Genomic DNA, 23556 nt, shown 5'->3' with positions numbered 1-23556 from the left:
CTTCTAGATGATCAAGGGGGCTTTCAAATAGTGGAAAGCTTGAATATTATGTTTTCCCCTTTATTATTTTTTTTAGCAGCGAAGAGATTATCCATATTTCAATAAAAAATAATTTTTTGCTCCGCCATGTACTTGATTGAGTTTTGCAAAAAGTTTGTCTTTAATGCGTAGTGGCTAATTGTTGGATGATCCTTGTCGTATGAGTCCTGCTTGCATCTGAATCGAGAAACAGTCTGAATATATTTTAAGTCTTCAATAATTTATGAAGTTAAACATGTAAAACCACTAAATTTCTTTTCAGATTTATATGAGCGTGTAAATATAACAATGTCCGCTAGCTAACTAACCTTAGAAGCAGTAGATTGTTAGCAATAAGGATTTATAACTAAATGTATACAAGCTATTTGTACATTTAATCAGCTATCACACATCACTTCGACATCAGCATGTTGTTTGTGGCTTCGATTATCTTTTGGTTTGTGTTGTACAAACTGCTGAATAGATTTGCCATTTGTGGACATCAATCGCCTGAGTGGAACTGTAGGGTGGTGACTTTGATTCACGGGGTGTTCTGCTTGTTCTCTTCCGCTACTTCTGCTTTGATATTTGGACCCTGGCCCTTCACTGATCAAGGTAAAGTCCTGCTAACTAACTAACCTGCTAACGAAACAGGACAGGACCGTTTAGTGAAGTCCTAACTAAACAGGACAGGACCGTTTAGTAAACTCCTAACTAAACAGGACAGGGCCGTTTAGTAAACTCCTAACTAAACAGGACAGGACCATTTAGTAAAGTCCTGCTAACTAAACGGTCCTGTCATGTTTGCCGTTTTGCGTTCAACATTTTAAGCACACTGTTTTAATACTGCGGAATCTGATGAGCAGACTTAGTAGCAGCTTCAAATTTAACTTAAGGGACTATAACTGAACTGATCCTGTGTTTAAGCCTTACTAAATCTAGCTTAGAACTGACATTTTAGAAACGTATGTGGGGAAAATTTTGGCAGTTCATAGATAACAGCTTCTATTCATAATGCGAGAAGAGGCATTAATGGTTCAATTACTTAAAGGGCCTTCAATGTCAGATACAATTTTTCATTTGCTTGGCTTCGTTTGATCCTTATGGCGCCTGACGGCAAAAACATGGAAAAAAAAACGTTAGCAACCTAAAATTTTACTAAGCTATGATTCGAAATTCGACAAGAAGTTGAACCAATTTGTGAAAGGTTTTCGGAACAGTTTTTTTTTTACATTTCTCGCCGACTGTAGCGATCTTGACCACGTGTGATTGTGACATACGCTAACTTATCACGTCGTCAATATGAGGAGCACCATCGGATCTTCTTTCGGAGAAAGTTTTCGTGAATTCATCATATGTCGTTTCTCCAAAATGTTCATGGCAAATTAAAATGCATTTTGTCAATTTAACACGCTGCCAAGATCGCTGTTGGAAAGGGGCAGTGATATGAAAAACAGCGCTAACTTAGTTTTGATGTTCAGTGTATGAAAACTAATACGGAAATTTAAAGGTACCCAAAATTAAGTTTTCTAGTAAGTGTCTGTTTCTGAAGAGGATATAAAAACGTTCTCGATATTCCGTTTCTTTTTAGTTTTACATCATCGAATCTTTCGGAAAAACTTCATCTGATTTTTCATAGAAATGACAATATACTCGTTTACAATAGTAAACGCTCAAATCGCATTTTTACATGGTAAACTATTTAGGTCTACTTTTTTCGTAAGAAACACTTGATCATGCCTCCATTGCTTGAAACGACTAATTGCAATATGAAGATTTATGTTCAAATTGAACATATTTCACGGGGTTTTCAACTCACTGCTGGTTGCCTAAAGCTGACAAACATCTAACTGGATAATTTACTTATTTAATCTTAGAGTTTTCTAGAATTGAGGACTGATAAAATTGTATGATTTTTCTGTCAACTCATATCTTCTATATTTTAATTCAACGTCTACAGTCATTGAGCACCATGTTTAAGCGCCTATCTTTGCATGTTTTAACAACCCTTAAAGATGTGTTCAGCAAAAACAGCTGAAAAGTCCTGGGTCTACGGGTTGAGAAGCAAAAGTGCATTGAGTAGGGCTAAGAAACATGAGGTGCATGGTTTGGAAATTTTTCTGGTTAACAATGCACCTGCCTTTCTTTTTTCAACTTTTCTCATTAGTTTCCGCGCTCTGTATTTTCTGACTGTCACTATTTTTTTTCGATTAATAGTTATAAAAGTGGTAGTTGAGTGTTACTATTTGGCGATTAGTTGGTTTTACAATTAACAGATTCTATTAAGGCATTGTCTTTTGTAATATTTTTGATCTTTTTTCTCCAGCTTTTTCGTCCCTATTTTTGCTCTTCTTTTTTCTGTTGCTTTTTCTCTCTTCCTTATTGTTCTCTAATTTGCTTTTTGCTATCTCTTTTTCTATATATACTATTGGTCTTCGTCTTCTTCTTCGACTTTCCTATTTTTGTCTTCCCTCTCGCTCATTTTCTTTTGTCTCTCTGCCTTTGTCTATTTTTTTTTCTATTTTCTTACTGTTGTCTTTTATTCCTTTTTAATTGCTCTGGAACGACGTTTGAAGCAATTTATGTAAACGTGTGCTTTTATGAAAAATTTTGCCCGACCATTTTTGCGCTTTTGTTCTAGATTCTTTGCCCTCTCAAGTGACTCTTGTTACCTTTCTCCGCTTCATTTTTTAGTGATCTCAGTTGCTCTCACTCCAAAGTAAAGTTTGTTGCTGAATTATAAGTGGTTTTAGCCGAGGAAATCCCAAGGGCCTGATAGCCGAGGGAGGTCGGGGATTCAATTCCCTCCCTGATAGGATGTTTGCACCCATGAAGAAAAAATTATCTTGACTACAGCCCTTGAATTAAATTGTCTCTCCTGTTGTTCAAGAGCAATTTGTCCGATGTTAATCGGTTTATGTTTTCTTTCTCTTCTTTTATTGCTCTCGATCAAATGTTGAATTAAATATTGTTCTCTTGTGTTTTTTTTTGCTGCTAAAGAGCTATCATTTAGTCTAAGTGGCTCTGAGTGTACATTGTTGCTGGAAAGCATAACTTCATATTTATAAGGACAACTCTCACACTAAATTACCCCGCCTTTACTTATTAATTGCTCTCAAACGAAGTTTGTAGCAATTATATTAGTCCTGTTGGTCTTTTTTTTTATGCGATTTTTCGCTTGACCGATTTTTCGTCTGACGCTTTTGACTTTTCGTCCTCAAAAACGGGATAAACAGGTAGCGCCCAGCGGGCATTAAGTGCTCTTAGAGCCTTTCAGCTCTGTTTCAGCTCAAACTGTTTTGGAGACTTATACTTATACTTATGGTGTGAAGGGCGGTTCTGAGAGGTTGAGAAACCCCCCCCCCCCCCGTTGACCCCCATCCCCACCGCGCTGTTGCCCCCCCTCCCCAACCCAGTGTTGCCCCCATCAGCCCCCAGTGCACCCCCCCCCCCCCCCGTGGCTAGCTACTGACGAAGCCAACCGCTCGCCGGTCGTTTGAGAGCAATTCGCCCGACGTTAGTCGGTTATGTTTGTGAATCACTTTGATAGGCTTCAGATAGTTACAGCCGAAGCCATTCCCTCGCCTATCAAATTGACGGTCTTAAATTGACGGTGGTCACAGGTCATAGAGGTTTTGTGAAGGCGAGAAATTTGTTTTATTTTATATTTAGAAAGAATTTCTCGACATATCACAAAACTTCTGAAATGTGATCAACGTCATCTTAAGACCCATTTATCAAAAACAGCAAAAGTCATATAATACATCGGCAATTCCAACTTAAACACAAAAAAACTGCAATAAAATTTTTGCAGTTTTTCAAGCTTGCGGTTGCGATAAGGGGGCAAATTGCCCTATCTTGTTGGAAACTGGCCGTCTTCTAAATGGATTTACTTTATAAGTAGTTGGCTTATTGTTTTTCTGGAACTTAAGATTCCTGTGCTGAAATCTGATGACAACACGCCGATTCATGTTAAAATTCGTTCACGGTAACAGTAGAATTGTCATAAAAATGCGCCTTGAAAACAGGTAGTGTTTAATGTAAACTAGCGATTTAAACGTTTAGTTTGGTAAGAAGATTAGATGTTTTACTGGGCCGACAGTTGATAGACTTGCATAATTTCAGGTGGTCCCAACACCATGTTAGAGGAGTTTATAGTGTCCGTTTGTCTTGGCTACTTCCTGTTTGACTTCGTCTGGTGTCTCCTTCAACCCACGAAGGAGTCCAGAGTCATGTTGATCCATCACCTCCTTAGCATCACTGCTCTCTTCTACGTGCTCTACACTGAGCATAGTGGAACAGAGCTTATGGGCACAGTATTCGGTGCCGAAGCCAGTAATCCATTCCTTCAAATACGGTTAGTGCTTCCATGTTACCAATCCATAACAGATTAGGATATTTTGTAGTATACACTGTTTGCATTTTAAGAGTGATGAAATGACAATAGTTACATCCACTATGCTGGAGCAGTTTTGACAAATTTGTGGGTAATGGGTAATTTTTCCCAATAATGAGTAATTTTTTGTGGGTAATGGGATAATGGGTATCAAGGGGGTCTCTGCTTTCTTTATAGGCATCGGACAAAAAATGGTCTCCTTTTACAATAATCGTTGCAATAACTGGGTCTAATTTCAAAAAGAGCTACAAGTATTGCGTGAACAGACCAGACCTATTTTTAAACCTAACAGAGCTTTCTGGGAAATGTATTGCTTGTTGACGCTTTTCAGTTATCCTTAACTTGAAGAATATATTTTCCGATTTTAAGTGCATATAAAATTTTCGTACGTGAAAAACAATTAAGTAATGAGACCAGAGGAGAGGGGCAACGGGATAGATAGTTGCCAAGATGATTGTTACATTGGGTAACTTTTTCTCAAAAATTTCTTCAAAAATTCTGCCAAAAGTTGATCTTGACCTTGCTTTGAAAAAAAAATTGCAACTCTAAAAAATTGTTTCCCTTTCTTAGTAAAGGCTGCTCTTGATTCACCTTTATAAAGGAATGGCAAAGTAAGACAACGGATTTTTTTTGAAGATGGTTCCTGAAAGAGATGGGTCTGAGAGACACGAAAATGTACGAAGTGAACAACATCGTGTTCGTGTTGGTATTCTTCACCTTCCGCATCATTCTGGGTACCTACTTATTAATCACCACCTGGCTACACCCCCGCCCTACCCTCCTCATCAAAGTGGGAGGCACTGGCATGTACATTGTGGGGTGGATATTCATGTACGACATTGCAGGTGAGATTGCACATAAAGTTAAGAAATAAACCGATCAGCTCTATTCTTTTAAGTATTTTTAATAGCCGCACAGCGATAGCTGAGGCTATTATTGGCCTTCTCTTGGTTTTTTACAATTCAAAGAATTTGAATTGTATTGGGGCGCTGTCTTTTTTTTTAAGATCTGTTCACACATTTTCATGATTTTTGAAGTCAAATTGGAGTAGTGATTTTGGTCACGCCGAAACAGGAAGTGGAGCGAAAAAGCGAGTGGTTTTGCGGCGTGAAATTTTTTCGCTCTAAATTTAAAGCAGAGTGAGAAAACGGTGTTTGAACAAAAATTCACTTTCTCGCTAGTGGTTTTTTGTTCACATGCGGCAATTTCACTTTGATTTTTACTGTTTTTTCGATTTTGTGGATCGGATTTTTTTCTAAATGGTTTTCCCAATCCATTCATTGTCCGTTCAAGGTCTAGTTTTCTGGTTAGTCAATGAAAATTCTTTGAATTGTGCGTCAGGACTTGTCCTGCTATGTTTTTTTTATTTCGTCGTCATGATTTTTGTTACGACCATATGACGTCACAGCCATTTTTTGTTCATTCATTCATGCAATTTCAACTGAATTGCATGTGTGACGTCATTTTTCGCTCTTAGTGGAGCGAGTTTTTTTGTTCATGCGCGTGATTAAATTTTTGGTCACACTTGACTTACCTCACTCTCAAAAATGACTTCCTCACTTTGAAATTGACTTTTATTTACTTTAATTCAAAGAGATAAGGTCAAATGGGTGTGTATCACTCTAAATTAAGGTTATTTGAGATCAGCTAATAGAGGCAGCAATAACTTATACAACTTATATTTTAATCAAAATATAACAGATCAGCCTTCAATGAAAAGACGAATTTTTTTGGTCTGTCTTTTTTACTGTTTTTTTTAGACTGCCGATCTACGAATCTATTGCGGCTATTTTCTGGCAATCTGCCAGCTATGTTTTTAATTGCAAAAATTGCCCGAATGAAATTTTTTTTTCAGTCATACCGGTGAAGTAATAATTCAAATATCGAGAAGGGTTTAAAAAAGTACTCAAATGCATGCCGTAAAGTAAAAAGGTTTGATACTCAAAATTAATTATATTAGGTGATATAATGAACCACAAAATGAATAATTTGATCTTGAAAAAAATGTTTATTTTTCAGGCTATATAATCTACTTCTTCGGCTCCAAATCTACGAAACGTAAAACTAGTCTACCCGGAGTTAATTCCAAAAACAATCCGAAAGCTAATGTGCTGCCAATGACATCCCTGAAATGTGACACTGTTGAATATAAAAATGGATATAATCATCATCAATATCAAAACGGAGTAAGTACCGTTGTTCAAGCAATGGCTATTTCGTGAACTGAAATGAAGAGGAGTTCGTGAAATGAAATGAGTGATTCCTTGAAAAGCCGATTCTGAGTTGAAAATTGAATTTTTATAAGTTTGCAGATTTTTCCTTAGATGTACCTTGATGTAACTTGATCAATGTTGCAATCATTAATGAATTTATTAGTATATTTTAATCTCTGATTTGTAAATTATGTTCGCGTTGTTTTACCCTTTGAATCAAAGTAAAATTTACCTTTAACAAAGCTGAAATTTATTTTCATCGTTTTAGCCTATTTCCAAAGTTGTAGAAAGTCAGGGTAGTCAGTTTTTCTGTCCTTTTTACATTAGTTTGAAATCTATTTCAGTGATTGTTTTATCAAATCCATTTGCTTTGTTTCTTGCTACCCATTAAATAGTCCGAAAACAGATATTCTTACAACTCGCTTTAAAGGGAAGGCGTATTACCCTTTTGATTACTTGGTCTACATACAGTTTTAAAAATTAAGCGAGTTCTGTAATTTACGCATTTCTTGTCAATAACCGCTACAGCGACAGCGGATCGGAGCTGTTCTCTTTAGAATTCGGTTAAGAATTGTGTAATGTCCCATTTCTGATCGTTCGATGGGGATATTTCAAAGTGTTTTCGTTAAACAATTTGTTTTGAGCATTTTTGTCAAGGATATTGGTACTTTTCGATTGGTTTTAATATTAGGTTTGTAAAGTTTGCAGAAATTCTAATGAATCCTGGTAGTTTGTCTCTTAATGCGATTGTTGGTACCGCTGACTTTTCTTCTGAGGATTTGAATGTTTGTCGTCAAAAACGGTATTAAACAGGTGAAGCCCGGATGGCAATAAGTTATTGGGAAGTTTTGCTAGTATCTACAAATAAACGAAGCTGCTGAGAAGACATAAAATTATGGTAAGGGTCAGTTTTTTGGAGGTTTAGATCCGCTCCGCTCCCTAGCCAAAACTTCGTCTTTTATGTTTCTTAGTCGGCGCAGATTGCATATGCCACAATTTAGTCGGCTAAAATTGATCAAAGTAAGCCAATAAATGACTGCTTATATCCATTTTTGAAGTTCTCTGCATATTTTTTAGGCTGGTTCATTTATACAATTGGCCATCCACAAATGTTTTTAATTGCTCGCAAACGAATTTTGTAGCAATTATATTAGTCCTGTCGGTCTTTTTTAATGCGATTTTTTGCTTGACCGATTTTACGTCTGACGCTTTTGATTAAGTGCTCTTAGAGCCTTTCAGCTCTGTTTCAGCTCAAACTGTTTTGGAGACTTATATTTATACTTATGGTGTGAAGGGCGGTTCTTAGAGGTTGAAGACAACCCCACTGTTGAACACCCCCCCCCCCCCAAAATTGCCCCACCCCTCCCCCCCGTCAGTCCCTAAACTAAGGGGTTTGATTACCCCGTCAGCCCCTTGGAAACATCATAGGGGTTTGGTAATAACTTACTGACAAATTTTTTTGGCCATCGATTAGTTTTTCGACTTTTTAATGTCATAAATTGTATCAGTTTTTTGATAAAACCTTTTTTAAGTTTTTTTGAAAATTTTTGTCGTTTTTAGATTTTTTCAGCCTCACGAGCCAAGGAACCTCCTTTAGGTTTGAAAATAGGTTGCTGTGTAATTTCTAGATTAAATGGAATGTCCTGTCAGATTTAAACATCACGAATTTTAACAAGTTTTGCTTTTTTTCAATTTTTTGGCAGTAATTATTCAGGTTTTTTGAGTCTCAAGGGTCCGAAAACCTCCGCTAGGGTTTGATAATAAGTTACTGGAAAATTTTGTTGTTCATGAATTATTTTCCAACCTTTTAATATCACAAGTTTAGCAATTTTTTTTTATAAAACTTGCAATTATTCTTTAGTTTTTATGAAGTTTCTTGTCAATTTTTAGGTTTATCTAGCTTCAAGAGCCACGGAACTTCCTCTAGGGTTTGATAATATGTTACTGCATAGTTTGTAGATGTAATGGAATGTAATTAAAGATTTTAATATTACGAATTTAAGCAATTTAAAATATTTGCAATTTTTTCATGGAGGTTTAGATCCGCTCCGCTCCCTAGCCAAAACTTCGTCTGTTATGTTTCTTAGTCGGCAGAGATTGCATATGCCGCACTTTAGTCGGCTAAAATTGATCAAAGTAAGCCAATAAATGACTGCTTATATCCATTTTTGAAGTTCTCTGCATAATTTTTTAGGCTAGTTCATTTATACAATTGGCCATCCACAAATGTTTTTAATTGCTCGCAAACGAAATTTGTAGCATTTATAGTAGTCCTGTCGGTCTTTTTTAATGCGATTTTTTGCTTGACCGATTTTACGTCTGACGCTTTTGACTTTTCGTCCACAAAAACGGGATAAACAGGTAGCGCCCAGCGGGCATTAAGTGCTCTTAGAGCCTTTCAGCTCAAACTGTTTTGGAGACTTATATTTATACCTATGGTGTGAAGGGCGGTTCTTAGAGGTTGAAGACAACCCCACTGTTGAGCCCCCCCCCCACTATTGCCTCACCCCTCCCCCCGTCAGTCCCTAAACTAAGGGGTTTGATAACCCCCGTCAGCCCCTTTGAAACATCCTAGGGGGTTCGATAATAACTTACTGACAATTTTTTTTTGGCCATGGATTAGTTTGACTTTTTAATGTCATAAATTGTATCAGTTTTTTGATAAAACCTGCTTTTTTCAAGTTTTTTTGAAAATTTTTGTCGTTTTTAGATTTTTTCAGCCTCACGAGCCAAGGAACCTCCTCTAGGTTTGAAAATAGGTTACTGTGTAATTTCTAGATTAAATGGAATGTCCTGCCAGATTTTAACATCACAAATTTAAACAATTTTTGCCATTTTTTCAAGTTTTGACAGTCATTATTCAGGTTTTTTGAGCCTCAAGGGTCAAAAAACCTCCATTAGGGTTTGATAATAACTTACTGGCAGTTTTTATTGGCCATGGATTAGTTTTTCGACTTTTTAATGTCAAAAATTGTATCAGTTTTTTTTTTAATAAAACCTGCTTTTTTCATGTTTTTTTGGAAATTTTTGTCGTTTATTATATTTTTTTAGCCTCACCAGCCAAGGAACCTGCTCTAGGTTTGAAAAAAAGTTACTGTATAATTTCTAGATTAATTGGATTGTCCTGCCAGATCTAAAAATCACGAATTTTAACAAGTTTTGCCATTTTTTTCAATTTTTTGACAGTCATTATTCAGGTTTTTTGAGTCTCAAGGGTCAGAAAACCTCCGTTAAGGTTTGATAATAAGTTACTGGAAAATTTTTTTTGGTCATTGATTATTTTTCAACTTTTTAATATCAAGTTTTAGTAATTTTTTTTATAAAACTTGCAATTATTTTTTAGTTTTTATGAAGTTTCTTGTCAATTGTTAGGTTTCTCTAGCTTCAAGAGCCACGGAACTTCCTCTAGGGTTTGATAATATATTACTGCATAGTTTATAGATGTAATGGAATGTAATTCAAGATTTTAATATTACGACTTTAAGCAATTTTAAATATTTGCAATTTTTTTGATGTTTTTGAATTTCTTCCGGCAGCAGAGTCCCTAGGACTTCCTCCAAGTTTTGATGATAAGCTAATGTATAGTTTCTAGACTTAATGGGATGGCGATCAACATTTTTTATGACTCCAGTTTTAGTAATTTTTTGAATAAAATTTTTGGAAAATTTTCATGTTCCAATTGTATGGATCTTTGTGAGCCTGTGAAACTATTTTAGGCTTGAAACAGGGATTTTGGATAGTCTCTTGAGACAATGAAATGGATCTTAAGATATTAATATCTTGTATGTTATCAAGATTTTGTTAAAATTTGAAATTTTTTTCCAAAATTTGTCAATATTTTTTGTCCTTTTCTGAGTTAAACGACCATTACTGAAACGACCATTACTTAAACGACCAAACGGCCAACGAAACTTTTCAAGTCTCGGAGATGGGTTACTTTTCCGAACTTTCGAGCCAAAACATGGTTTTGAACTTTTTTACTGCGAAGTTGAATTTTTTTTAATTTTGCCTTTCATTTTTTCTATATGATTTATTTATTAACAAGGCTAGAAAACTAGAAGTTGCAGAGTAGAATCCCATCACGGGAAATATTCCTGTCTCTCCTCTCTCTGTGTCGGTTAGGGTTCCTTTCCTCTTCTTTATCGTTCACGTTTTATCTCTTTCTCTCTCTCTCTCACTCTCTCTCTCTCCCTTTTGTTGATGCAGCTCTTCAGCTGCTGTTATGTGGCGTAATGTCATTTTTAATCCTCATTAACAATGAGTTTTAGTAGAATTGTTTTTTTTTTAAATCATTAATGACTCAACATGCACTTTTTATGAAATCATTGTTAATTGCTCCCAAAAGTAATCTGTGGCAAATTTATTAATCCTGTTTGTATTTTATGCAATTTTTCGCTTGGCCGATTTTTCGTCTGACCCATTTGAATTTCGTCTTCAGAAATGGGATAGATGTAGAGCCCAGAGGTCACTAAACCGTGGCTAACTGCTGACTGCAGTCTTTTGATAAAACCTGCTTTTTTCATGTTTTTTTGAAAATTTTTGTTTATTATGTTTTTTTAGCCTCACGAGCCAAGGAACCTGCTCTAGGTTTGAAAAAAGGTTACTGTATGATTTCTAGATTAATTGGAATGTCCTGCCAGATTTAAACATCACGAATTTTAACAAGTTTTGCCATTTTTTTCAATTTTTTGACAGTCATTATTCAGGTTTTTTGAGTCTCAAGGGTCAGAAAACCTCCGTTAAGGTTTGATAATAAGTTACTGGAAAATTTTTGTTGGTCATGGATTATTTTTCAACTTTTTAATATCACAAGTTTCAGCAATTTTTTTTATAAAACTTGCAATTGTTTTTTTAGCTTTTATGAAGTTTCTTGTCAATTTTTAGGTTTCTGTAGCTTCAAGAGCCACGGAACTTCCTCTAGGGTTTGATAATATATTACTGCATAGTTTATAGATGTAATGGAATGTAATTCAAGATTTTAATATTACGATTTTAAGCAATTTTAAATATTTGCAATTTTTTTGATGTTTTTGAATTTCTTCCGGCAGCAGAGTCCCTAGGACTTCCTCCAAGTTTTGATGATAAGCTAATGTATAGTTTCTAGACTTAATGGGATGGCAATCAACATTTTTTATGACTCCAGTTTTAGTAATTTTTTGAATAAATTTTTTGGAAAATTTTCATGTTCCAATTGTATGGATCTTTATGAGCCTGTGAAACTATTTTAGGCTTGAAACAGGGATTTTGGATAGTCTCTTGAGACAATGAAATGGATCTTAAGATATTAATATCTTGTATTTTATCAAGATTTTGTTAAAATTTGAAATTTTTTTCCAAAATTTGTCAATATTTTTTGTCCTTTTCTGAGTTAAACGACCATTACTGAAACGACCATTACTTAAACGACCAAACGGCCAACGAAACTTTTCAAGTCTCGGAGATGGGTTACTTTTCCGAACTTTCGAGCCAAAACATGGTTTTGAACTTTTTTACTGCGAAGTTGAATTTTTTTTTAATTTTGCCTTTCATTTTTTCTATATGATTTATTTATTAACAAGGCTAGAAAACTAGAAGTTGCAGAGTAGAATCCCATCACGGGAAATATTCCTGTCTCTCCTCTCTCTGTGTCGGTTAGGGTTCCTTTCCTCTTCTTTATCGTTCACGTTTTATCTCTTTCTCTCTCTCTCTCACTCTCTCTCTCTCTCTCTCCCTTTTGTTGATGCAGCTCTTCAGCTGCTGTTATGTGGCGTAATGTCATTTTTAATCCTCATTAACAATGAGTTTTAGTAGAATTGTTTTTTTTTTAAATCATTAATGACTCAACATGCACTTTTTATGAAATCATTGTTAATTGCTCCCAAAAGTAATCTGTGGCAAATTTATTAATCCTGTTTGTATTTTATGCAATTTTTCGCTTGGCCGATTTTTCGTCTGACCCATTTGAATTTCGTCTTCAGAAATGGGATAGATGTAGAGCCCAGAGGTCACTAAACCGTGGCTAACTGCTGACTGCAGTCTTTTGATAAAACCTGCTTTTTTCATGTTTTTTTGAAAATTTTTGTTTATTATGTTTTTTTAGCCTCACGAGCCAAGGAACCTGCTCTAGGTTTGAAAAAAGGTTACTGTATGATTTCTAGATTAATTGGAATGTCCTGCCAGATTTAAACATCACGAATTTTAACAAGTTTTGCCATTTTTTTCAATTTTTTGACAGTCATTATTCAGGTTTTTTGAGTCTCAAGGGTCAGAAAACCTCCGTTAAGGTTTGATAATAAGTTACTGGAAAATTTTTGTTGGTCATGGATTATTTTTCAACTTTTTAATATCACAAGTTTCAGCAATTTTTTTTATAAAACTTGCAATTATTTTTTAGTTTTTATGAAGTTTCTTGTCAATTTCTGGTTTCTCTAGCTTCAAGAGCCACGGAACTTCCTCTAGGGTTTGATAATATATTACTGCATAGTTTATAGATGTAATGGAATGTAATTCAAGATTTTAATATTACGATTTTAAGCAATTTTAAATATTTGCAATTTTTTTGATGTTTTTGAATTTCTTCCGGCAGCAGAGTCCCTAGGACTTCCTCCAAGTTTTGATGATAAGCTAATGTATAGTTTCTAGACTTAATGGGATGGCAATCAACATTTTTTATGACTCCAGTTTTAGTAATTTTTTGAATAAATTTTTTGGAAAATTTTCATGTTCCAATTGTATGGATCTTTATGAGCCTGTGAAACTATTTTAGGCTTGAAACAGGGATTTTGGATAGTCTCTTGAGACAATGAAATGGATCTTAAGATATTAATATCTTGTATTTTATCAAGATTTTGTTAAAATTTGAAATTTTTTTCCAAAATTTGTCAATATTTTTTGTCCTTTTCTGAGTTAAACGACCATTACTGAAACGACCATTACTTAAACGACCAAACGGCCAACGAAACTTTTCAAGTCTCGGAGATGGGTTACTTTTCCGAACTTTCGAGCCAAAACATGGTTTTGAACTTTTTTACTGCGAAGTTGAATTTTTTTTAATTTTGCCTTTCATTTTTTCTATATGATTTATTTATTAACAAGGCTAGAAAACTAGAAGTTGCAGAGTCGAATCCCATCACGGGAAATATTCCTCTCTCCTTCTCTCTCTGTGTCGGTTAGGGTTCCTTTCCTCCTCTTTCTCGTTCACTTTTTATCTCTTTCTCTCTCACTCTCTCTCTCTCTCTCTCTCTCTCTCTCTTTCTCTCTCTCTCTTTTTGTTGATGCAGCTCTTCAGCTGCTGTTATGTGGCGTAATGTCAATTATAATCCTCATTAACAATGAGTTTTAGTAGAATTGTTTTTTTTAAATCATTAATGACTTAACATGCACTTTTTATGAAATCATTGTTAATTGCTCTCAAAAGTAATCTGTGGCAACTTTATTAATCCTGTTTGTATTTTATGCAATTTTTCGCTTGGCCGATTTTTCGTCTGACCCATTTGAATTTCGTCTTCAGAAATGGGATAGATGTAGAGCCCAGAGGTCACTAAACCGTGGCTAACTGCTGACTGCAGTTTTTTTATAAAACCTGCTTTCATGTTTTTTTGAAAATTTTTGTCGTTTATTATATTTTTTTAGCCTCACGAGCCAAGGAACCTGCTCTAGGTTTGAAAAAAGGTTACTGTATGATTTCTAGATTAATTGGAATGTCCTGCCAGATTTAAACATCACGAATTTTAACAAATTTTGCCAACTTTTTTTTCAATTTTTTGACAGTCATTATTCAGGTTTTTTGAGTCTCAAGGGTCAGAAAACCTCCGTTAAGGTTTGATAATAAGTTACTGGAAAATTTTTGTTGGTCATGGATTATTTTTCAACTTTTTAATATCACAAGTTTTAGCAATTTTTTTTATAAAACTTGCAATTATTTTTTAGTTTTTATGAAGTTTCTTGTCAATTGTTAGGTTTCTCTAGCTTCAAGAGCCACGGAACTTCCTCTAGGGTTTGATAATATATTACTGCATAGTTTATAGATGTAATGGAATGTAATTCAAGATTTTAATATTACGACTTTAAGCAATTTTAAATATTTGCAATTTTTTTGATGTTTTTGAATTTCTTCCGGCAGCAGAGTCCCTAGGACTTCCTCCAAGTTTTGATGATAAGCTAATGTATAGTTTCTAGACTTAATGGGATGGCGATCAACATTTTTTATGACTCCAGTTTTAGTAATTTTTTGAATAAATTTTTTGGAAAATTTTCATGTTCCAATTGTATGGATCTTTATGAGCCTGTGAAACTATTTTAGGCTTGAAACAGGGATTTTGGATAGTCTCTTGAGACAATGAAATGGATCTTAAGATATTAATATCTTGTATTTTATCAAGATTTTGTTAAAATTTGAAATTTTTTTCCAAAATTTGTCAATATTTTTTGTCCTTTTCTGAGTTAAACGACCATTACTGAAACGACCATTACTTAAACGACCAAACGGCCAACGAAACTTTTCAAGTCTCGGAGATGGGTTACTTTTCCGAACTTTCGAGCCAAAACATGGTTTTGAACTTTTTTACTGCGAAGTTGAATTTTTTTAAATTTTGCCTTTCATTTTTTCTATATGATTTATTTATTAACAAGGCTAGAAAACTAGAAGTTGCAGAGTCGAATCCCATCACGGGAAATATTCCTCTCTCCTTCTCTCTCTGTGTCGGTTAGGGTTCCTTTCCTCCTCTTTCTCGTTCACTTTTTATCTCTTTCTCTCTCACTCTCTCTCTCTCTCTTTCTCTCTCTCTCTTTTTGTTGATGCAGCTCTTCAGCTGCTGTTATGTGGCGTAATGTCAATTATAATCCTCATTAACAATGAGTTTTAGTAGAATTGTTTTTTTTAAATCATTAATGACTTAACATGCACTTTTTATGAAATCATTGTTAATTGCTCTCAAAAGTAATCTGTGGCAACTTTATTAATCCTGTTTGTATTTTATGCAATTTTTCGCTTGGCCGATTTTTCGTCTGACCCATTTGAATTTCGTCTTCAGAAATGGGATAGATGTAGAGCCCAGAGGTCACTAAACCGTGGCTAACTGCTGACTGCAGTTTTTTGATAAAACCTGCTTTCATGTTTTTTTGAAAATTTTTGTCGTTTATTATATTTTTTTTAGCCTCACGAGCCAAGGAACCTGCTCTAGGTTTGAAAAAAGGTTACTGTATGATTTCTAGATTAATTGGAATGTCCTGCCAGATTTAAACATCACGAATTTTAACAAATTTTGCCAATTTTTTTTTCAATTTTTTGACAGTCATTATTCAGGTTTTTTGAGTCTCAAGGGTCAGAAAACCTCCGTTAAGGTTTGATAATAAGTTACTGGAAAATTTTTGTTGGTCATGGATTATTTTTCAACTTTTTAATATCACAAGTTTTAGCAATTTTTTTTTTTATAAAACTTGCAATTATTTTTTAGTTTTTATGAAGTTTCTTGTCAATTTCTGGTTTCTCTAGCTTCAAGAGCCACGGAACTTCCTCTAGGGTTTGATAATATATTACTGCATAGTTTATAGATGTAATGGAATGTAATTCAAGATTTTAATATTACGATTTTAAGCAATTTTAAATATTTGCAATTTTTTTGATGTTTTTGAATTTCTTCCGGCAGCAGAGTCCCTAGGACTTCCTCCAATTTTTGATGATAAGCTAATGTATAGTTTCTAGACTTAATGGGATTGCGATCAACATTTTTTATGACTCCAGTTTTAGTAATTTTTTGAATAAAATTTTTGGATAATTTTCATGTTCCAATTGTATGGATCTTTATGAGCCTGTGAAACTATTTTAGGCTTGAAACAGGGATTTTGGATAGTCTCTTGAGACAATGAAATGGTTCTTAAGATATTAATATCTTGTATTTTATCAAGATTTTGTTAAAATTTGAAATTTTCCAAAATTTGTCAATATTTTTTGTCCTTTTCTGAGTTAAACGACGTGGTAGTTATTGGCGTGATTGCGTTGATCCACAGGATTGTTTTTGGTCGGTTTTTGTGAGATGTAATCACAACTTGTTAGATCATGTTGAGCGTTTGAAACGATATTAGCAAGTGAAGGCATAGGCCTCGGGTATTAGAGTTCCTAAGCTGGAAATAGTAGTATTTTAGTGCTAGAGATTACCTAATTCTGTTGAAATTTTTACTTTGATGTTTTTAGAGCCCGAATTTGTCCAGTTTTTCGTAATTTCTTGAGTTTTTGACAGATGTTTTCAATTGACGTTTTTCGCTATTTATTTGTATTGACATTTTTTTTGTGAGTTTTGCAGTTTTAATTATATCAGAATTTTGTATTTGCTTTATTGAGTGTTAATTTAAATTTTGTTTTTATTTGAGATTTTAACTTCAAGGATCGATAAAAAGTTCTGGAAAACTTGCAGCTGGATTAATGGTTGAATTTTACATTATAGAGTTTTTTGGTTGTTTTTTAAGAATTTTTGGGACAGTATCGGATGAGTTTTTCTGCCTTTTTTAGCGTTCTTTCTGCCTCTTTTTCTCGTTTATATGAGCCACTAATTTTCTAAAAGATTTTATTACTTGGTTGGATTAAAAAGGCAATGTACAAACATGTAATAAAACCTAGAAAAAGCGATTAACGGTCTGCCTTCTTATTACTGTAAACTGAGCGTAGATGTGTTGCCGTTGTCCTGGGGTTTTTCGTTTCGTCAATTGACGCTCTTTTTTTTGGATCTACTTCTACTAACACAGTAAAGCTGAAAAAGCGAAAGTTTCCGAAAGACTTCTCACTAACGGCGTTTGCGCACGTAACGTCATTTATCACTCTGTGAACAAAAGTTTAAGATCAATTGCCTGAATAGCTTTTGATCGTACGTGACTTACCTCGCTCAAAATGATTTTTGTACTTTAAAAGCTGAATTTTATTCATTTTATTTTATCGCTGAAAATAAACTTTTTTAAGCGGCATCAGAAACTTTCATCTCATTTCTTTACCTGCTTCTATCTGTATTCTTGGCCAGCGGGTTGTTTGCAGCTATTCCGGTAATGTTCTGGGTATGATTCTAGTTTTTTGTATTTCCGTGGTTTTGATTTTAACTCGCCAATATCTCTCCCTATGAGCTGGAAGCTAGTTTGTTTATGTAGATTTTAGTAGTAGCACTATATTGCTTTTAATTTTTTTTGTTACTTTTAGTTTTGACAGTTTTAGCGTCCCCGCGTTCCCGATAGAAAGCATTGGTGTTTTCAATAATTTAACTCCAAAATTAGATGCAATTTAAATGTTATTGTTCTTTCTTTTCTCAAATTTTGTGAATGCATTTTTTGCCTGTTTGGCTCGTAATGGTCATTTAAACTGCTGGTCATTATTTCAATGTCTCCCCTGATTTTGGCTACTACCATTGTTTGATTTTTTTGGGCATATCTTTTTGAATTTTTTCATCAGGCATATCTTATCTTACTCGAATGAGAACTTGAATTGCCTGATTTAAATCCAGTCTCCACATCAATCCAGATATGTTTTCGAAAGAAAACTACCATCTGCCAATACACTCAAAGCAATAGGTGGAATTATATCACCACATCAATTCATTTTGTAGAAGTCCGCCGAAACAGTTCGGTATGATAATTTTTATTCATAATGCATTTATAAAAATAATGGTTTTTATCCTTTACGTATCGGTCAAAATTGACGAAGTAAAAAAACCCAACGAGTACAAAACCCAACCCCGGTAGATCTACTATGCGGGGTACGAGCAAACATAATTGCAGGTTGAATTGTTCTTGTTCTTCCTATCGTTTAAGTGTCTTGATTTGATTACTGTTTTACGACCCGAAGAGGAGTATTGAGATTCTGCAGCTTTTTGTTTAGCGAAAGCAACTTTGTTTTATGGCTTGTACTAATAATAATAGTTAATAATACATAGTGATTAGGTACTGCTCGTAGGGTTCAATGTCAAAAGGTCATTTTGAGACGTTTTCTTCCCATAATAGTCCCTCCTCCCATCCCAATTACAGAACCCGCCACCCACCTACAACCCCACTTATTTACCACCCCCTACCTACCTACCCCCCATCTATCTACCCTCCACCTGCATACCTACCCCCTCTTCACTAAGCTACCCCCCCCCCCCCACCCTCTCGCACCACCGCCAACCCACACCCTCAAATTGAAAAGTTCGTCTGCTTTTTTCAAAGCACTATAGTTCTATTAAGCATTTAATTTTTCTCTTTCATGTTTTCGGTATAGGTAGAACACCGGCTCTTTACTTTTAATTTTTCCGACTTACAGATTATATTGCACGACTCTTCGAGTTGTTTCCGGTATTCTGCTGGCTATGTTTTTCAAATTTTTGACTTCCTAACGTATCTATGGCTTCCTATTCCTTTTCGCTCCATCGGCATGCAAATCAGCTCATTTACGTGGGTGTATGTTACGTAAGTTACAATGTGGAGATATGCTCAATAATATTTTGGACGTATACTCGATTACATAATTTTGTGAAGCTATACATTGCTTTAAATAGCACCTGAATAATTTCGAAAGAAAACTACCATCTGCCAATACACTCAAAGCAATAGGTGGAATTATATCACCACATCAATTCAACTTGTAGAAGTCCGCCGAAACAGTTCGGTATGATAATTTTTATTCATAATGCATTTATAAAAATAATGGTTTTTATCCTTTACGTATCGGTCAAAATTGACGAAGTAAAAAAAAAGCCCAACGAGTACAAAACCCAACCCCGGTAGATCTACTATGCGGGGTACGAGCAAATATAATTGCAGGTTGAATTGTTCTTGTTCTTCCTATCGTTTAAGTGTCTTGATTTGATTACTGTTTTACGACCCGAAGAGGAGTATTGGGATTCTGCAGCTTTTTGTTTAGCGAAAGCAACTTTGTTTTATGGCTTGTACTAATAATAATAGTTAATAATACATAGTGATTAGGTACTGCTCGTAGGGTTCAATGTCAAAAGGTCATTTTGAGACGTTTTCTTCCCATAATAGTCCCTCCTCCCATCCCAATTACAGAACCCGCCACCCACCTACAACCCCACTTATTTACCACCCCCTACCTACCTACCCCCCATCTATCTACCCTCCACCTGCATACCTACCCCCTCTTCACTAAGCTACCCCCCCCCCCACCATCTCGCACCACCGCCAACCCACACCCTCAAATTGAAAAGTTCGTCTGCTTTTTTCAAAGCACTATAGTTCTATTAAGCATTTAATTTTTCTCTTTCATGTTTTCGGTATAGGTAGAACACCGGCTCTTTACTTTTAATTTTTCCGACTTACAGATTATATTGCACGACTCTTCGAGTCGTTTCCTGTATTCTGCTGGCTATGTTTTTCAAATTTTTGTCTTCTAACGTATCTATGGCTTCCTATTCCCTTTCGCTCCATCGGCATGCAAATCGGCTCATTTACGTGGGTGTATGTTACGTAAGTTACAATGTGGAGATATGCTCAATAATATTTTGGACGTATACTCGATTACATAATTTTGTGAAGCTATACATTGCTTTAAATAGCACCTGAATAATTGAAAAGAAAATTAGTGTCGAAATATCGTCTGTTGTTAAATTTTTTTGGGTTGCTATGTATCCATTCTTGAGTAGTTAGAGAATCGAATTGTGAGTTTTTTTCTTTAGAAGTGAACCTTTTTGCCATTTCTGTTGGCCCGGTGTGAACTCTTATGGCTCTTATGCTCGGCTGCCTGTGAAAGGGCAGTGCACACACTCAGGGTGCTGCAACTCTTTTTCACGGAGCAGATTGAAGGCAACTCTAGTTTTGACGAGTCAACGCTGAGGGCTCGATCGGTGTCGTAGTACATGAACTCATTAGGGTCTTGTTCGATTTCCAACATAACTCTGTCCACTGGGTTCGACTCGGTTGTCTCAAAGTAGTAGTTCGACTGAAAAAAAATTGGTAATCGCTGGAATAATCGAAGTTTAGATATTGGGTGTCAGACGAGAGTGCTGTGAAGCATTTGAACTGAGAAAAATTATTTAGAACTCCGCCAGTTTGTTACACAACTCTATTATTTCTAAGAGTTGCACAGTTATAAAAAAAAATACATGGCATCTAAAATCTCAACTTTATCTTTTCAATTTGCTACAATTTTCGTTGTAATCAATTGTAATCAATTTAAATTGGACAGGGTTTTTTTACATAATAGGTAATTTAGTTCTGCTTGTGAAAAAGTCAACAACTTCTCTGGGAATTGTATATTGCTCTGGAAGTAAAGTTCTCTTGATTATAGGTAGAGCAAATCATACTTTGATTATAAAAGTCATCTTAAAACAAATGAGAATCATTTTCATCAAATAGTTCAATTTATTTTCATCATATTAGTTCAAAACAGTCACTTGATCTTCTAAGTAATAGATATGGAACAACTTTTGCATGTACGCATTAATTAATGTTCTGGGAAAAAGAGTATTCATCTTTTTAGAGTGTTCATTAAAGAGAACGGTCAAATCATTAAAGATCCATCTGTGCTATGAACTGATTTACTAGAGTACTGATAAACCTGGCATATAGCTCTGTTCACATTGCAATTTGAACGTTCTTTTTTAAGGAGTATACCACATAATGGAATCATCATTTGTTACTCTTCTGGTCTTGTTCGGTCACCTATGTATTTGGAAGCCCAAATTTAGCCAGGCTAAATGGAGCCTTATTTGTACAGTGCGGTAGAAACTTTAATGAAAATCATTCTGATCGCGCATTTATGAGCAATCGTGTCAAAAATTATATTTTTTTTGGCTTACTTTGGAATCATTCGAATTTTACGTTTTCCGGATCTGTTCGGTCATTTTACCTTTCGGTCTGCAAGAGTTCAAATTGGATTTTAATGATATTTTTTGTTCCGAGTAGAGACAATACTCTGGGTTTTAAGACCCAACCCAACCTGTAGTCCGTCTTGCTCCCACTTGTATACATAAGTGCTGGATCCGTCCGGAAGAGTGAAGGAGACGTTGCCAATGAATTTGGCTCCGTCGAGCCAGTCTGGCTTCAGAACACCACAGCCAGCAGCCGCATTGCAACAGAAACAGCAGTCTTCCTTCTCTGGGTAATAGAGGTACCTGTTGTTGACCAAACAAGTAATTCGGTGATCATACTCGACAAACTTTGAAATGGAAAACTTTTCAAATTTGAAATTTTGGAAATATTGATAGAAAGTTATGGTTTCAAACAGTCAACCTTACAGATTGATGGTAAATGTGCAATATTGATGGCATTTAGTGCAATTTAAGCTATGGGAGTTGGTGACTCATAAGATATCGGTCGGCAAAAATAACCCTGGTAAAATCTTGAATTTCGGCAATCTACATTTAGACTGAGAAAAACTCGGGAACTGTTTTTTTGAACTGTTTGATTTTGGATATCATGTCTCAATTTTTTGAATGCATAATACTGATTGAATCGAAAAAGGAAATCGGAGAGTACTATCCTGTTCCCGTCGACCACAATGTGGGAACATGGGGTGTTCTCGAACTGGTAGCTGATGCCATTAGTGCCACAGTATCTGTCGTATCTCCCGTTATCCCTGTCAACTCTGTACCTCTGTGTAGTCCAGTCGTAGATGTAGGTGGCCCTGGTTGTGTGAATCAAAAATTATGGCAAATATAGGGAAGTTTTTTCGCTAATTGGCTGGTAGGATTAGAAGTGTGTTATTCAATTAAAAGAATAATCAGATCTGGATGAATTTCTCGGTGAATCATTAGTAGGCTCAACTAGTACTATGTGTTAATATTTTAATTTTTCAATTACGTGAAACTAATTATGGTAGAAATTACTATCTAAATAGCTACCTGGTAGAGTATTTTCCAGTTGGCCATATAGTCTTGTCAGTGAAGTTTTGTGTAAATTGGTTAGGCCATAGTGGGTAACTTGGCTGGTCATTTGATGATATGTCTCCAAACGCCGCTGGAACAAATTTAATGCATGTGTATTAGACTATTCTTCCCCCCCCCCACCCCCCACAGAAAATTTTCGTTTTTATGCGTAATTTTGCACTGATATGGTTTTCTTGGGGGTGGCACTATCCATTATAATTCGTATAGACCATTATGCAGGGGTTGAATTATCAAAAATTTGGAGGGTTGTAATTTACACGACGAGCAGTTCCGACTATTGCTTTTCAAGTTGATTGAAACAAGGCTGAGGCTAGAGTGATATCATTTAAAAAGTTGTAAGCCTTATGTGCATAATTTACAACCGTTTTAAATATTGGTGTCCTATTACATTTCACATTTGTCATTGGCTAGTAGTGCTGTTACTATTTGACTTTTTTTGCTCTTACTTCTGTATCATCAGGCACCAAAACCATGTACATATAATTTAATATTTGTTTGATACTTCAGTCATTAACAGCATGAATTGGTCAAACCGGCTCATTTGGCTCGTATAAAGTTGGCTCGTAGAAGTGTACACTTCAAAAATTTATAATGTAAATGACATGGTTTGCATGTTTAGGAATGGGTATTATGCGTGAGTTTATATTGTTTCTTGGTGCGATAAGCCGGTTGTATTTAAGCAAATAAAATTTAAGATTAAGGTTCTCAAATGTCATTTTTGAGGTGTCCGGTATTGGGTAGTTCCCCCATTGTAGCCCCCTCCATCTTAGTGGTGATATAACGTATAAACATATACCACCATCATGATAAGCATACCATAATGGGAGGCTGTAATTTCATGGTGGGGGGCTCTAGTGGGAAAGACCACCGGTGTTTTTCTTTACGATTGAATTTTCTGTTGGTATAAATTAGTACCTGCAGCTAGAACAGCTAGGAGACTCAGCTTCAACATCGTTGATCTGTAAACTACAAGAGTTTAAATTTCTGAATAGATCTAGTCTAAATTTCAAAGATCTGTTGTGGAGAATGAATGAAAATAACCAAGTGTGATATTAGTTAGTTATTCGATGTTTGATTAATCGCTCTGATC

The 23556-nt window shown here is 35.2% G+C and overlaps 3 protein-coding genes across 3 annotated transcripts in view; 1 reads left to right on the top strand and 2 right to left on the bottom strand.

Moving 5' to 3' along the window:
• LOC142356259 (serine/threonine-protein kinase MRCK alpha-like) overlaps positions 1-23556 on the bottom strand; it is a 521049-nt gene that overhangs the window by 94219 nt on the left and 403274 nt on the right. The window lies entirely within an intron of this gene.
• On the top strand, positions 306-6894 carry LOC142335108 (TLC domain-containing protein 5-like). Its single transcript, XM_075383461.1, has 4 exons — positions 306-633; positions 4144-4375; positions 5051-5259; positions 6434-6894. Exons 1-4 carry the CDS (start codon positions 447-449, stop codon positions 6634-6636), a joined length of 831 nt encoding a protein of 276 aa, XP_075239576.1. The 5' UTR covers positions 306-446; the 3' UTR covers positions 6637-6894.
• On the bottom strand, positions 20066-23546 carry LOC142356249 (uncharacterized). Its single transcript, XM_075408196.1, has 5 exons — positions 23382-23546; positions 22422-22536; positions 22066-22204; positions 21518-21697; positions 20066-20518 (listed from the first exon to the last, which is right to left on the bottom strand). The coding sequence occupies exons 1-5, from the start codon at positions 23416-23418 to the stop codon at positions 20252-20254; spliced, it is 738 nt and encodes a 245-aa protein (XP_075264311.1). The 5' UTR covers positions 23419-23546; the 3' UTR covers positions 20066-20251.

This window comes from Convolutriloba macropyga, chromosome 2 (genome assembly GCF_964194025.1).
Source record: "Convolutriloba macropyga chromosome 2, txConMacr16.3, whole genome shotgun sequence".
Classification (NCBI taxonomy): Eukaryota; Metazoa; Xenacoelomorpha; order Acoela; family Convolutidae; genus Convolutriloba; species Convolutriloba macropyga.
This window is presented reverse-complemented; position numbering and strand designations above follow the sequence as displayed.

Coding starts and splice junctions, on each gene's coding strand:
- LOC142335108 (XM_075383461.1), top strand. CDS start 447: ATGTTGTTTGTGGCTTCGATTATCTTTTGGTTTGTGTTGTACAAACTG. Junction 4,376..5,050: donor AATCCATTCCTTCAAATACG/GTTAGTGCTTCC, acceptor TTTTTTTTGAAG/ATGGTTCCTGAAAGAGATGG. Junction 5,260..6,433: donor ATTCATGTACGACATTGCAG/GTGAGATTGCAC, acceptor TTTATTTTTCAG/GCTATATAATCTACTTCTTC.
- LOC142356249 (XM_075408196.1), bottom strand. CDS start 23,418: ATGTTGAAGCTGAGTCTCCTAGCTGTTCTAGCTGCAG. Junction 22,537..23,381: donor CCTAGCTGTTCTAGCTGCAG/GTACTAATTTAT, acceptor AATTTGTTCCAG/CGGCGTTTGGAGACATATCA. Junction 21,698..22,065: donor CCCACATTGTGGTCGACGGG/AACAGGATAGTA, acceptor TGTTTGGTCAAC/AACAGGTACCTCTATTACCC.